The sequence below is a fragment of the Cheilinus undulatus genome, linkage group 9 (assembly GCF_018320785.1).
Source record: "Cheilinus undulatus linkage group 9, ASM1832078v1, whole genome shotgun sequence".
Taxonomy (NCBI): domain Eukaryota; kingdom Metazoa; phylum Chordata; class Actinopteri; order Labriformes; family Labridae; genus Cheilinus; species Cheilinus undulatus.
In genome coordinates, this window is record NC_054873.1 from 15,439,294 (window position 1) to 15,456,134 (window position 16,841).

The window sequence follows — 16,841 nt, forward strand, 5'->3', positions numbered from 1 at the left end:
GGGGTGATGTGGGAGCAGCAGATGCAGGACCCAGTGTGGACCAGTCAGTTTAAAGGAATGTGAGGAATGCACTGAGCTGAGGAGAGAGAGAAAGAGAGAGAGATCAGACCAGGCCAGTGATGACCACAGCCCCGCTGGGGAAGGGCAGATTTATGACCAGCCAGGCCCAAACGTTGACTTTGGAGAGGGACTTTTTAGGTTTCTTTCTCTAACCCCATGCACTTCTCCCTGATCTCCACCAGCAGGCCTGATGTGGAGGAAAGTAAGTGAAAACCGCTGAAGTTTATGTTTTAAAGCCAGAACGGCTTCAGGAATCTGAGCTTTTGGATGTTTTTATGAAATCAGATTTCTGTATTTCTATTCAGACTGTATGAAATATTTTTTTTATATTTCATATTTATTTGAACATAAAGTCATTTATGAGGATGAAGAACATGATTACAGAAGAATATAAGAGAAAACTGACTAGTGGCAGATTGCAGATGACATTTTTCATTCAAAATGCTAAAGGAAAGACCGTATTTATGCAAAACATGTACAACTCTACCAATATTTGAGACATTAAACAAGACACCATGATCTGTATTTGCTATCATAATGTCTTTATCAATGCATCCGTTATAAAATAATTTAGATCACAATGTTGCAAGTAGACATGACAAAAACCTTTGACCCCATTTTACCTTGCATTAACCTGGATTAACATCTGTCATTCAGACATCCTCACTTCTGTGTGGTAGGAGATGATTGATATCTGACAGCTCAGACCACAGAGGTGGTCTAGAATCTGGACTGGTTCCTTACATACTGGCACGTATTGCAGACCACCCTGTCGACTGACAAAATATGCAGTAGTCTGCCAAAGAGCAAAAAATGTGGTGTTTACATCCTTTGAGCCTCGCTTGTCGGGATGGGAATTCTGGATCTTCTTAGGGATGCAGATCATTTGGCTCTTCAGTAATGTGAGCTGCTGTGAACGAAGGTAAAAAAGACAAGTAACAAAATGATTTATAATACAGAAATGTCAGCCTTCTGGAAAGTACGTTCATCTATGCACCAGGGGCTGCATAGACTAGCCAACTGGTCAACCAGTCGACTCTCTGCTGTGTGACGACCCTTTTTGCTTGAAGCCAACTAGTTACTCAACACAAGATTAGGCATTTACAATGCCTTATGCGTAGCTCTTTTTATTGATTTAGCCAAGATGTGCTGACCACAGTTTACTGATAAATGTGCTTCATCACATTGGCATGACAACCCAAGCAGCATCATGGTTTGCCAATCTGATTGGCAATGTGTTCAGATGGTCAGATCATCCTCTTCTTTTCTGGAGGTCATAAAGGTGTACCTCAAAATGGACCTATTTTATTCTCCATTAACATCAACAATCTGTGTGATGACTTGTTAAATGCTTCACATTATTTCTATGCTGATGACACCATTATTTTTGTTGTTCATCAGTTTTGCAGGCTTTTGAGTTTTAAGTTTGCTTTTAGTGCTTTTCAGTCTCATCTGCAGAAACTTACCTTGTCTTCAGCGCTGATAAAACCAAACTCATGGAATTTTCTAATACTAGTGAGTTACCAGGGAACATCACATCAATTTCAACTGCACAAGGCTGACCTATCGAGCTGGTCTCTAAACTATAAATATCTGTGTTTTCTTAGTGATCGTGAGCAACACTTAGGTTTCAGAGGGCCTTTCTTTAAGGTGGCCTCAGGTCTAAATGTGCTACATAAAGGCTAGATAAACATAAGACAATGGACATCCAGCCACTTTTTATGAATGATCTTATGAAATATGCACTTTTGATATTTATGAGCTGTAAGCTATAGGCTTGAAATATGACCCTTTAGGTATAATGAACCAAGAATGTATGACACATACACCTGTATACTTCCACATAGACCTCTTAGATAGGATTAGCTCAGCGTAAACCATTGGGTCAAAGTTTAAAAACTCAGTTGTAAAAGTGTGGATACAAGAATGACAGCTCAGATAGCATTTACCAAAAAAAAGAAATATTCTCAAATTCAAAGAATTTCTCTTCTAAATTCTGGGTCACTGTTTTTTCATCGCTGCTTCAGTCATGCACTTGTCATGCTCTTTAGAAATGTTTCCAGAATCACATTTCCTCTGGACCCCTCTGTGACTGCCACAGTGCGATAAACAACATCAAACTGTGGGTCGGTGGGTGACGGTATAAAGTTCCCTGTGACTTTCCTGCAGCCTCGGCTGGCTCGGCTCCTCTGTCTGTGCTGCTCCTGTTAGATATCATGATCTCATCGCTGTGTGACTGAGTCCCCTCTCTGATCTCATGGGTGTGTTGGAGGGTATTTTTGATGGGGCCCTTCCCCGAGCACTCGCACTAGGAGTGGCAGAGCATCTGATATAAGAGCATGAAGCGAAGCCTCTGTGACAGCACGCTAATGAAGCTATTTAATGCTTTCAACAAAGACACTGACAGTTTTGATGGAGAGACACTAGAAAAACTTTTAATGCTAAACTACAGTGAGGTGTTTTAACTCAATATTAACCAGGATTTAATACTGATGTCTGACCTACAAAACAAATGAAACCATCAATATCTACACTATTTTTAAAGTCTGTAACCACTGTCACCTCAGAGGGTGCCACAAGTTTGTTCTCTTTAAACTTTATTTATACTTATGCAAATCTATTCCCCATATAGCCTTGAACCCATGCAGAGGACTTTTTTGTCCTCCCCATATGTATTAATCAGCTTTTTTAATGACATGACATTACTTTAATAATTTATTTTGAATAATTTCTCTACTTCAGAAAACACAGTGGACCAACACCAGCAGATGCCATGGCAGCCCAAATCATCACTGACTGTGGAAACTTCCCGCTAGACTTTAAGCCACGTGGATTCTGTGCCTCTCCACTCTTCAAGGTCCCAGAGTCTGGAGGAAGAGTGGAGAGGCACAGAATCCACGTTGCTTGAAGTCCAGTGTGAAGTTTCCACAGTCAGTGATGGTTTGGGCTGCCATGGCATCTGCTGGTGTTGGTCCACTGTGTTTTCTGAAATCTACAGTCAACACAGCCATCTACCAGGACATTTTAGAGCACCTCATGCTTCCTTCTGCTGACAAGCTTTATGGAGATGCTGATTTCATTTTTCCAGCAGGACTCGGCACCTGCCCACACTGCCAAAGGTACCAAAAGCTGGTTCAATGACCATGGTGTTACTGTGCTTGACTGGCCAGCAAACTGGCCTGACCTGAACCCCACAGAGAATCTATGGGGTATTGTCAAGAGGAAGATGAGAGACACCAGACCCAACAATGCAGATGACCTGAAGGCCACTATCAAAGCAACCTGGGCTTCCATTACACCTGAGCAGTGCCACAGGCTGATTGCCTCCATGTCACGCCGCATTGATGCAGTAATTCATGCAAGAGCAGGCCCAACCGAGTATTGAAGGCATAGAAATGAACATACTTTTCAGGAGTCTGACATTTCTGTTTAAAATATCCTTTTTTTATTGATCTTATGTAATATTCTAATTTTTTGAGACACTGAATTATGGGTTTCTTATCTGAAAGCCATTATAATCAACATTTCAAGAAATAAAGGCTTGAAAATTTCACTCTATGTGTAACAAGTCTACATAATATATGGGTTTCACTTTCAAAAAAGAGAGACAAAAAAATTGAACTTTTTCATGATATTCTAATTTTTTGAGATGTACCTGTACATCATTTTTTCCAATCATTAGGGCACCAAGGGGGGAAAAGCCCCCCCACCACCTCTCTAAGTTCACCAGTGAGTTAGTATTTTCTAGATGATGGATTCACATACTTTATGCAAAAACACTCCTGAAAGATTCTCCATAGTTTCCCCCAAATTTTCACTTTAACTTTACCACACTTTCGCCTGCTTTTAAATGACATTCTCAGTATGTGTACATTCTGGCTTGTGGTGATAGGTGAAGGTCACGTGACCATACGGATATGGAGCTTTCAATGTGACGTTGGGGTCCAGGTAACTGCAGGTAAAAGTCAGCAGAATTTAACTGCCTAGTACTCTCAAATGCTTGCCAGCATCTGCTTCTCTGCTCTTTAGTTAACACTGTGGAAATGTTCAGTAACATAACAGTGATTTTAAGGTAATAAAATGTCATTATAGTGCAGGATACTGCTGCTTCACCTGCCGTCAGGTGAATATAAACATCATTAACATTCATCCACAGAGTCCTTATTTGTTCATGTCCTGCCTCCTGAGACCCCATTCCTCCTCCTCAAGTCTGAGGGAAAATTTTATGCTTTGATGGATATCCGTGAATTTACTCTTGAAAAGTACTACACTTTTTCAAGTTGATCCAGTTTAACAAGTTTGTCTGAGAAAAGTTCTCTGAATTTATAAGAGTTTCAAAGAGAAAAAGATGAATTCTTCTTCTAAATTCATGAAAAACTTTACTTCATCAGACGTGACATGCTCATGCATCTGTGTCTGCCTCTTGTAAAATCCCTTTTGTACATCTCACTGTACTCTGAATGAAGTTTCTAGAAGATAAAATGCCTGGAACTGGAAGAACTCGCTGCTGTAATGTGAGGAACTCGATGCTGGCGCCGTAATGTTCGTTTGAGGTCAACTACTGTGAGGACTCTGACAAAGCTCTCTGTTCGCTCTTTTAAGAGTTTGATTGCGAGGAAACGTGGAGCACTTTCTTAATCCTCAAGGAATTAAAGAAATATGTATTTAGGGGCTCAAACAATCGACCGGCGAGAGCACCTCCTGATAAATACTAAACGGTTGAGGAGTTACAGCCCTGAAAGGAAAATAAGATTGAGACTGAATGAATGCTGCGACTGAGGCTGAAGTTTGTGTTAGTTTGTGTCTATGTGTGCGACTGTGTGTATTAACCAGAGGAGACGGTATTTGAGAGAGGGGTTTAGTCCACAAAAGCTTTACACAAAGGCACCTCTACAACTGGGTGATGTGTGGGTGAAGGTGTGTGTGTTTCATGGGACTGAGGCTTTACAAAAATTCAGATGCATACCTTGTCCTTGATTTTTCTTCAATAAATCTCTGATCCTGACTAACACTTATATTGTGAACATTCTTAGCACATTAAAATTGCCAATAAAGTTAGGCAGATATCAGATTTTAAAGTACAAAACTTGTCAGAATCTTTCTTTACTTATCTGCATGAAAGTAAAAAAAAATCTGACTGGACTACTGCTGAAAACTGAGATTACAACTAATGCCCACCCATGAGAAGAACAGTAGTGTTTGCAAGCTCCCAACAGAGACAGCGATTTAGTCAAAATGGAAAAGCCGTGTGATTTCAGCCCAAGCAGAAACCTCCATGGCTAGAGAAATAAGCCAAAAAGGAATTGCAAAACGACTTGAGTTCCTTTGGTGTCCACTTGAGGCTGACTGAAACACGAGAAGTCAAATATACATCCCATGTTAACCTCCTGAGTCCAGAGCTTTTGTTTGGAATATTTTTTAGTTTCTTACACTTATTTGGGATCAGTAGGACCTGAAAGGTTTAGAAGCCTAGTCTTTGAACAGGACGTAGTTTGGACCAAAATGATGCCCACAAATCTCCTGAAGGTCTCGTTTCTACAAGAAAAATTCAGCACTGGATTGGTTTAAAAGCATATGTTTTGGCTTGGTGTTGGCCAGTAGGTCAGTTGTTGGAGGTCCTGAGTCAGAAAAACTTATTTTTAAAATTTCCATCAAAAATATGGAATTTCTTGGAAATTTTCTTTCTGAAATCCACAAAAAAACCCATATAAATTCCCGACATTTTCAAGCATATTCCCCCAATTCCAAAAGTAAATTTCTCCAGAAATTTCTTATCAAAGTCTGGAAATTGATACATGCTTATTTCCAAATTTCCATGAAAATGCCAAAATTTTAAAAGCACATTTCCCCCCTAAACTTCAGATGAAACTTCCAAAATATCTAAACATATCCCCCCAAATTTCTTTAATATGCATGAAAATTTCCAAACAAATTTTCTAAAATTTCCATGTTAATTCCCGAAGAATATCACAAATTCTCCCAACAACTTTTTAAATGTGGATTAAATAATGACAGAGGATGGGGAAAAGGAAACTGGCACTTAAACAGGAGCTAGCTACTATGGCTCACTTAAAAGAGCTGTTTCACTGTATAGGTTCTTTTGCGATTGGCACAACATTTCTTGGTTACTGACCCCACAAGATTTATCTGGTTCATAACACTTCATCGTTTTAATTAAAAGCCTGTTTGTGACATAACAAGTCATTTTTACATGTTAAAGGGGCTCAGCTAGTCTCTTAGCTCAGAACAAGACTCCTTTGGACTAGGGTTGCCCCGATCAGCATTTTTGGCCTCCAATCCCGATCCGATTTTGATCGGATCAAATTGCCGATTGCCAATCAATTAAAAATGCTTAGTATCTGCCCCGATGCGATACATGTGATCAGGATTGGGACAGCTGCTTTAGACTATTGGCACGCTTCGAGGTTTGCAGGACAGAATCATTTGTGATAATGATCACCTCCATGCCAGGCACATCAGCTAAAATGTGGAAAAAACACTTTCTTTTAAAGTGTAAGATCGTGCTTAATATATGTAGAAATTTTCTGATGATAATTTAGCAAACAGGCCTATTAAGAGCTGGATCGTACAAACTTTCCTCTGTTCCTTTTTAGACCTAATGCCAAATAACAACTTTCCTTGCATTGACCTGCATTGTCAGTGTATCTATACATCTTTATGGGACATGTCAGTCAGGACCACTTTGTCAAGAAACACACATGATATGCATTTATAAGTGTTTTTCTTTAGCAGTAGTTATTAATTTGCACTTATTGCTGTTATTTATATTTGGCATTGTGGCTGTTCTGGAATCACCTTGCCCCTCCACAAGCCTACATGGAAAGCATCAAGCAGGATTAGCACATATTCCTGCCTTGCTTGTGCCTACAAGGAGAGTCTGAGGCAGGGAGAGAAGCAGAAAACCCCCAAGACCAGAGCAGGCTCAACGAAAACAGAATGACATTGTTTAATTCAGAAGCACAATAAAGGAGGAGCTGGGGTGGAGGAAGGTTGCAAAAAGTGGCTTGTAGAAGGAGCAGTGAAGCTTAGCCTAGCTGGAGTAGTTTAAATATGGCAGCATGAGTGCGATTAGCCAATAACGTAGGGCAAATCAGCTGAGTGATCAGCTGATCTCATTTATATGGCAGCTCTGGACTCTGTGGCCTGCCTGAACTAATGCTTTGAGTTCCGTTTTTAGATCTGTGCTCCCTGGAAAGTTGCAGCCAAGGCTGGTTATTTTTCATGGTGATCCCCTATCTGATTCTGACTTTGGTCTCTAGCTGCAATTATGACAGTTCCATTATTTTAAAAAAGTCCATTCAAAACTTAACCAGGATATTTCATCTCTGCTCAACCAGTTGCTTTTGTGCCTACCAAACCTTAAATAAAGTGTTAAGACATCTTAAAAATCCTGTGTATCATTAGGGATTTTAAAAAATTTCTGAGGTGAACGCTAACTGAACCCTTTTCAAAAAATGCCTCAATGTGATTTCGGTTGGAGATTGTTCAAAACAGTTTTCAACAGTTTATGAAAAGTTAAATCTTGTGATTTGCATTAGATAAGAATCACATGTATTTGGCCAGTGTGTCTTTACTTTTCTTACAGTCTTATTAATTTGCACTCTACATGTTGTGGGATCAGACTTCTGACTGATCGGTTGATGATTCGTTTACCAGGCAGAGGAAATCTAAATTGGTTCTGTAAAGACTTAGCAACAAAACCCAAACACTTCCAGAAAGCATCGAGTGAAAGCTCACGTCTGCGTGGACAGCGAGGAAACGCTGCTCAGCATTCCGTGCAAAATCTGATCACTTTTATTGCCTGTTAAAAATTTCTAATGGCAGTTCAGCTGAGCTTCAAGTTTCCTCTTTTCACCGTCTGAGGTCACCTGATTGGCCGCTTTGTGGAGCGTTGTGAGGTCTGACCCTGCCGTCACTATGTAAGGGAAAATCTGACGAGTTCGTACCAGGTTGTGTGTCGTGACTGATCTGTGTGTTAATTCACATGGAGATGTGGTGCCAAGGGAATAAATGACCGTGTTTAAGAGGTGGTGCAAGGGCCTGCAAACTCTTGTATCACTCTGTGTATGTGTGGGCCGGTCCGTGTGGGAGCGTGAGAGAGTTAGGAGTGGTGTGAATCACTCTGTAACTGACCTTGAGTTTTTATGTCTGTGTCCTCCTTTTGTAATTATCTGTTTGTAAACTTGCTGATCTCTGCACAACTCGAAGTGTTTACGATTCTGCTTAATCTGCTGATAATATCAAAGCATCATTCGTCGTTTATTTGTTTGTCTACGGTTCAAAAGGTGTGAGACATACCCACAATCCCCACAGCATGATGTTAATTGTCAAAAATGCTTTATTTTTAATGTCTGACAGAAGTTCAGCCAATAGAGATAAAAAACACCAAATTCTTGGACTTGGGAAGCTGCAGCCAGCAAAGAGAGTTTTTCCCAGTAAACGCTCTCAGACTGTGTATTTTTCTTGCACAAGAGCTACAAACTTAACCACCTGCCATTTCCACATAGTCGATCCGTGGAGCATTCCATCTATGGCCTGGTTTTGCTCCAATCAAATGGGCATATCGATTACAATAAAGCAGGGGTCATCAAGTACCGTCTGACAAGGGCTAAATCAAGTCTCGACAGAAACTCTGGGGGCCGGACTTTCAAATACACAAAAATTAAATAAACATTCTGGTCGGATTGAAATATTACTGTTGTAGTGGTTGTATTTTCTTTCAAAACCCAGGACATTTTTAGGCATTACCAGTGAGTTCTATCCCTGTTATCAGTAATGCAGCAGGCCACAAGGAGACAGGCCTGACAACACAATTGGCTGGACACCTGAAAATCTCAGAGAATGGGCCCTCCACAATTGTGATTTAGTACTAGTATTAACTCATTTTTGACACTTTTATCCCTTTTTGCCTCTTTAACCCAATTTTTGAATGATTGTAACCCCTTTTTAACCACTTTTCCTGCATGTTTTATCTCCTTTGTGCCACTCTTTTATCCATTTTAGCAACTTTTCTTCTATTTTTGCCACTTCGTAACCTATAATCATTACATTTTTAACAATAGTTGCAACTTTTCACAAAATTTTATCACTTTCTACTCATTTTGCCACTCTTTAACCCCTTTTGCAAGTTTCCTGCCAACTGTTTCCTCTGTGTCCCACTCTTGAGCACCTTTTGCCAGGCTATTTTTGCTGTATTTTTGCCACTTTTGACCAATTTTTGATACTTTTTGCCCCTTTTTGCTTCCTAAACCCAATTTTTGCCATTCTTTATCCCACTTTTCATGCATGTTTTATCCCCTTTGTGCCACTTTTATCCATTTTTGCCACTTTTCTTCTATTTTTGCCCATTTCTAACCCATTTTCATTTTTTAACAATTTTTGTCATTTCTAACCAATTAGTGATACTTGGCCATGGCCACCAGTGATGATCAGTTCAATAAAGGGTCAGCAATGATAGCTCTTTGTAAGATACTATATTTAGTTATATACCAAACACTTACATAATTTATGTACGCCTTTAGGTCTGCACAAGAAGCACATTTTAATTGCCATTGCTGTATAAACATGGGCAGTAAACATATGACAAAAAAACTCTTAGAAATATGAACGTAGTCTCAGCAACACCAACCATTCATTTCTGATTATGCATTTTGAAGCCTGTGGATGTAAACCACCATTTTGGAAATGCTGATTCTGGCTTCTCGAAATTCTGGTAAATGAACCCTCTAAGACCAATGTTCAGTTTATAAACTTAACACAAAAAGTAAGGAAATTTATGTTTGGTAGCTTATTTCTTTGTTGTAACTATGCTTCTTGGCAATAAATCTTATACCGTTGGAAAGCCTGTCTTTTAAATGGTGCCACATCTTTAAGGAACATGCTTTTCTGGGATGAGCAGCAGAGCTGAGTATGTGGGTTGTGCCCATAAAAAATTTGCCAAATCTTCTCTGCCAATCCCAAACAGCTTATTCTGCCATTTACTTTCAAGTGGCATTTCTGCAGCATACATACTGTATTCTTAATGCCTAAGTTGTTCTAAAAAAAAAGGATATTTAGAGCTTGTATGTGCACCACAGGGATGATGTTTTACCAGCTTTTTAAGATAACAAGTCCAGGTGAGACAAAATGGTTTAAAGAATTGTGTAGGCTTGAAGAGTTAAAGTAAATCTACAGCCATCACCCCAAACAGACAAATCTAGAGAACGCTAATTGTAATGCCACAGTTTATTTATCATATCTTGCAGGCCTTATTTAGCCTATTTGTGTGTTTTTGTAGTCTGAGTCAGCAGTAAAACCTCAGCTTTAGCCTCAGCTTTAGTAGTGGAGATGAGGGTGACAGGGGCCACATGACCATTGCCCTCTGCTGTAATTGGAGACTCTAGGTGGTGGGGGGGAACAAGCCCAAGATTTACTGCGGGCGTAAAGGCATATTCCATAAACATTGACACACACACCAGCTGCCTGGCTGCCCCACCAGACTGGGCCCCCTCTTCGGTCACTGGCCTGCGTGCTCCGTGTCTGTCCTGAGTCCGGTCGGAGGATCGCATGCCTGCAGCCTCCACCTGCTCTGCCAATGTGACCTGTCTGTCAGCGGCGCACAGACACACACTCAGCGCAGAGATACGGGCTTGCTGTACACTCAGGGGGTCAGACTGAGACTGATGCAACCTCTCACACACAGTTGTATACACTTAGTCGTATACTTGCACATGCAGTTTTCAGCGATGACACTCCTGACAGCCTCCGCTCTTGCTTTGGGCACTTACGTTTGCTTCTATACTTGCATGCAGGCTCTTCCAAATATGTACACATGGAGATGAATGCAAACATATTTAAGGGGTCCATTAAGCTAATTATACAGTGACTTCATCACAGAGGCATTTGTATAACTATGTGCACAGAAATACACGGTCTCTCATTACTCCCTGTCATTCTTGGTTTAGCCTGGCATGCAGAGCAGGCTCACAGATGATGAGTTAATAGTTAGCTTCAATAAACATTTGAATTCCTCCACATAGAACACAAGCTCCTCATTAGTCCTTTAATTCTAGTTCACATAAACCATAGGTTATATCAGTGGCATTATCACTTTAAATAGTTAAGGTACATCAAGCTAAAGCCTTTTTCTCATATTTGCACTTGGATTGCAATTTTGCCTTCATATCAATGCAATGTGTACTTTTAGATATTCTTGCATTACCAACAAAAGAGCAGAAAAGAACAAACTGATGCGTGGACATCACACTGGGTTGAATAATGTCCTAACCTTGAAATCACACCCATGCACCTAGCAGTCGATTGGTCAGTGAGGTATTAAAAAAATAGAATTAAAGAAAAACCTTTACCTCATTTCAATATAAATCAAATCAGCGCCGACATCCAACTTCGGAGGTAAATGGAACGCAGCAGAAGCCTCCGAATGATGACTCAGCGCAACACTTTGGAATTTTATAGAAAATCTGTACATATTTATAATATTTTTATGGCACCAGTTTCAAACCAGTACACCCAAGAAGTCTTCTGACAGATATCAAGGCCAATTGAGGCAACAGTGAGGCATGCAAATCTGCACAGAAGGACAGACAGGCCGCCTATTATAGTACCAAGATGCCGGCTTTACATCAGTGCATATCACTGCCAGATTAGCTATTTTATGGTAGCATGTCTCAGAATCTTCCTAAATTGGGCTAAGCCCCGGTTATTAAACTCTCCTGAATATGGTTACCCTATGGTGGGTTATGAACACCGCTTTGAAAAAACACTGTTCTAGCTGAATGAGAGTAACACCATGCTGTTTCTGTTCTTCCTACAGGACGGAATGAGTTGATTGCACGGTACATCAAGCTGCGTACAGGGAAGACGCGGACCAGAAAACAGGTAAGTTCTCTCCACACTGCCATTTGAAGCAGGGCCCTATTTTTGGACCCCTACAGAAAGTCCTGTCCTGCTGAGTGATATCCCCAACACCCCGGGTCTCCCCCCCTCCCAGACTTCTCTCTCCCTCTTACGTGGATGGCTGGACATGACGATTGATTTAGGGCCAGGGCCCAATGCACAGATGCTATAGGATCATGTGTCGGTGTTGTTTCTTCAGCACCTCGTGGATCGGGAGCTTGTTAGACGGGGAAAGAAGCCAGGGAATATGTTGATCTGGATAGGAGACTGAGGCGGGACGGGTGAGGGATTTGGAACTCTATCCTCACTACGGTATCTGATACGGAAGGACTGATGTATGGGCAGTGATGGATGTGTAGAGAGAGCGTCCCTGCTAAGTCATCTGGCAGAGTCAAAGTGGGAATGAGAAGAGATGAGTGGAGATAAGAGGAGGGGGATCAGAGATGGATGGTGGGGACAGGTCAGAGGGATAGAGGGACACCTGCTGGTTTACCAGCAACCTGATCGACTGCTGTGTTGCAGGACTGTTTCTTTGAAATGTTTCTGCAACAGAGACAGAAATATTAAGAGGTATACAGTGTTATGGAGCATAAGCCCAATTCTCAAAGGAGCCTAATTTCTATGCTAAATAAAAGAAATATTTAGATTTGTCTAAGTTGAACTTTTGCTTTGCAGTAATTTATTTACCCCATTGTATTCCAAGATGTCATCCTTGTGATATCATATCTTAAACCATTAAAATAATTTTTGAATACATGTAAACATTTTGATGAATCAGTCACCAAACCAAATATGAAAGGGCAGAAATTGATAATTTTCTCAGTGCATTAGGTATTTACTTATAAGATGAATTCTTTTCTATAATATATTAACATAAATGGTTAAATATTTTTGGTTAACCTGTTCCATCAAAGTCTGATATTTGATGTGATTTGATTTTACCCTTCTATTGATTTTATGACTCAATCATGGTCTATGTAATTTGCCTTGTCTTGGCACAAAAACAATTGCAAAAAAAACTCGATTTAAAAAGAAGAGTTGACGAAAGTTAGGGTAGATGTATAGTTGAAACAAGAAGTTTCTAAACTCTGTTTAAAAAGATGCATAAGACAGTGTCATTATCCATAGTGAATGAGTCCTGTACCAGCATGGGCTGAAAGGCCACTCAGTGAGGAAGAAGCCATTGCTCCAAAAGCAACATAAAACAGCCAGATTACAGTTTGCAAATGCACACAGAGACAAAGACCTTAATTTTTGATGACATGTCCTGTTGTCTGATAAAACAAACGTGGAGCTGTTTGGCCATAATGACAATTGTTATAGAAAAAAGGAGGAAGCTGGCAAGCCTGGGAACACCATCCCAACTGTGAAGTATGGGGTTAGCAGCATCATGTTGTGGGGATGTTTTGCTGAAAGAGGCACTGTTGCACTTCACAAAACAGATGGCATCATAAGGAAAGAACATTATGTAGAAATATTGAAGCAACATCTCAAAACATCAGACATGGTGCAAATGGGTCCTCCAGATGGACTAGGCATACCGCCACATTAGTTACAAAGTGACTTAAAGCTCAAATATGTAAGACTTCCTGTTCTTCTCCGTGTTTGGGCTCCGTAGCTCCGCCCCTCTTCTCACATACCTCCTCGCGAATGTGCGCGTCAGCTGAATCGAATACTGACAGTGGTAAAGTGATTTTGCTCTGCTTTTCCACTGAAATCACTGGCCGAATTACAGGTTAGAAAACACTTCATCTCAGCGTGAACACCGCTGGTCACTCCTCCATTGTATCAACTTCTCACTGAGCTGAGAGGCGCAAGTGCACCTACTACAGCAGCCAATAGGAACGCTCCCTCTGACCTGAGCCTTGATTGGCTGCAAGTACTAGCCTCCTTATTGGCTGGAGCATCGTCCCTTGCTGGTTTTCCTCAAGTGAGAGTGCGGTGCAAGGAGGTGTTGCAGAAGTGTGTTATTCTGTTAGATGGCTTCAATAACAAGACCCTGATGGGTTGTGTTTTATTGTGGGCATCCAGCGCTAAAAATAAATCGCTTACTGCAGCTTTAAGGACAACAAAGTCAGTGTTTAGGAGTGGCCATGACAAAATCCTGAATATCAGTCCTTTAGAAAATTTATGGGCAGAGCTGAAGAGGTGTGTGAACAACCCTGACTCAGTTACAACACTTCAGTCTGGATGAGCCAAAATTCAAGTAGACTCTTGTGAGACGCTTGTGGAAGGATACCCAGAACAACCTCTTACTTTGAAGAAAGTAACAAGACATTCTCTCACTCATTATTCTGGCATTTTTCAAATAGAAATAATTTTGTTAATCCTAACTGACATAAGAAAGAAATAATACAATAAACAGCCATTATTGATGATGAATTAACAGCCACCATTCAGTTTAAACATTTCTGGGGTGAAGCAACACCTTTTACCAGTAATGCCACATCAAACTTCACGTCAGCTGGAAGCTCTCATATGGAGGTTTCGTTTTGTGTCTTTCAGGTATCGAGTCACATCCAGGTCCTCGCCCGACGGAAGGCCAGAGAGATCCAGGTGAAGCTGAAGGTACGCTACGTGAGTCAAACTTTTACTTGCCTTTTTACATCTATTCAGTGCTTTGAAGTTTTTAGTTTTACATATTCTCACCTTACAGAGAGAAAAATGTTTAAAGTTTAAGTTTTAGGGTGTCTTTACACCAATAAATGTAAAGTTTTTATGTTTTTCTAACAAACTTTTCTCCCAGCACAATATATATATATATATATATATATATATATATATATATATATTTATATAGGAGAAAGACTCTTTGGAGGGTTTTTGGTTAATCAGACCATGGTCCTGCAGATTGCATTGGCTGAAAGCAGTTTCTTCTTTATTATTCCCTCTGGTGTTACAGTTTCTGTGAGGTAAAAGGTATTGTGACATCCATGGCCCTTGCACTGCAGTGTATTCACATTCAATTATTCCAAAGGCACAAACAATTGGCTATTTTAATTGCAGACACTAATTGATGCTAGTTTTAAATGGGGCGCTGGCACTTTTCAATGAAATGTGAACATATTTGAAGAAGCCTGAGGCTCTGAGCACACACAGTTATGAACAAGATGAAGCAAACACAATAGTCAGGAAACAAATTAATCCCTGCATTATTCCTTCGAGGTATTTGATTTAATAAGTATCTTAATAAAAGTTTTCCTGTGCGGTTCACTGAGACCTAACACATCCCTGTCCCCTCCGTACTTTCTCAGTTTACATTTCACATCCACAGACGCCCGCACACTCGCAGGACTCTCCCTCACTCTGGACGGCAGCCATGAGGGTTCAGCTGGCAGGGCCCTGCATCGGTCACAGGGCTGGCCTCTGTGACAGACCCTTTTAAATACGTCTTTGGTGTAACTGAGCTCCCTGCCACATGTACCCCCCATATTTCAGCTATGCCCTTGTGTTCGCCAGTTCTAGGAAGAAGAATGCACCCTGTGGCCTTGCCCATTAGGGCTGGGCGGCGAGTGCTTGTAGTCCTCTGTGGTTTGGAAACTGCTGAAGGAGTGAATTGAACAACAAGAGGCGTATCACTTTACAGTTTAACACATGGCCTATAGTTTCATATCTGTCTAGCCAATTAGACATTTAACTTGCATTAGCAATTAGCAGTTCTGATACAATCATCATCAGATGAACATATCAGCCTTTATCCTGACGTGACTTCTAGTTTGACCTCTAACAGAAGCTACGTGTCATCACCAGCTTGCCCCTGCCAAAGCAATAAACTTAACTCTTGACCCAAAGGTCCTTGACTGTAATATCAGCTTCTCCTCAGCTATCAGCCAGGCAGGAGTTCACCCATGATGAAAGCTGGCTGCGGCCCTTCATTTCCCATTTTAGGGTTCTTCTTACTGGTGAAGCAGGGCGCAGACTTAAAAGGAGTCTGGAGATTTCTTTCCGCTTGCATGATTGTCTGGCTATGTCACGGCCGACTCAATACCAGTGACAAATAACTATAAAAACACAGAGTTACTGCACATTTACTTCTTATTCAGTTAAATTAAATGAGATGGGACATTCACAGCCCATGTCTGCTAACTCAAAATGACTGAGATGATGGGCTGTGAATACTTGCCAATAAGGATTGGGAACACTGGATCCATGATGGCTGCACCTACTGGCCCTTGAAACACAAAGAAGTTAAGCACCGGCCGGTATGGTCGTCACAATCTCTCACTCTTTCCTTCACAGGACCAGGCCGCCAAAGACAAGGCCCTGCAGAGTATGGCCACCATGTCCTCAGCACAGATCATCTCACCCACTGCTTTCCAGAACAAGATGGCTCTCCAGGGTCTGTCCAGACCGGCGTACCCCACAACGGGTGGGGTGAGTTCCTGACATGTGTCCTATATACCACCTTTAGCCAAATTTATTAATTGAGAAGTTGCCCTATTACTGAATGTAATACCCATGAATATGGCCTATTAGCAACATCCTTCATCACCTTTTTAAGCAACAGCAGTAACTGTCCAGAAATTGCATACATCACAAAGGTAGCTCAAAGTATGCAAAGGTGAGACAAAAACTCACCCACAATAGATGCTGACACATTGCTCTGGTCAAGTAACTTGGAACCAAGATGTGCACAGATTGAAATTGGCTGGAGGAACGGCAGATCTGATGCATGCCTTTTGCTAACAGCAACACGTTAAACATATCAGTAAAATCTCAAAGATCCCCTCAGATCATTAAAGACACTCACAGTTAAGGAAAATTTAATCACAGTTTTGCTAGTCTTTAGTTCCTTTTTCTCTGACATTCTTACCCTCCTCTTCTCCAGCTGATCCGGTTAAGACTTCCATAAGGAGCAGTATTTA

General features: G+C 40.9%; 1 protein-coding gene across 1 annotated transcript in view; it reads left to right on the forward strand.

Moving 5' to 3' along the window:
• The window catches only part of LOC121514438 (transcriptional enhancer factor TEF-3-like), a 53,141-nt gene that overhangs the window by 14,798 nt on the left and 21,502 nt on the right, over positions 1–16,841 (forward strand). Inside the window, exons 3-5 of the mRNA XM_041794545.1 lie at positions 11,894–11,958; positions 14,482–14,544; positions 16,216–16,350. Coding sequence (XP_041650479.1) covers positions 11,894–11,958; positions 14,482–14,544; positions 16,216–16,350 — 263 coding nt within the window. The remainder of the gene's footprint in view (positions 1–11,893; positions 11,959–14,481; positions 14,545–16,215; positions 16,351–16,841) is intronic.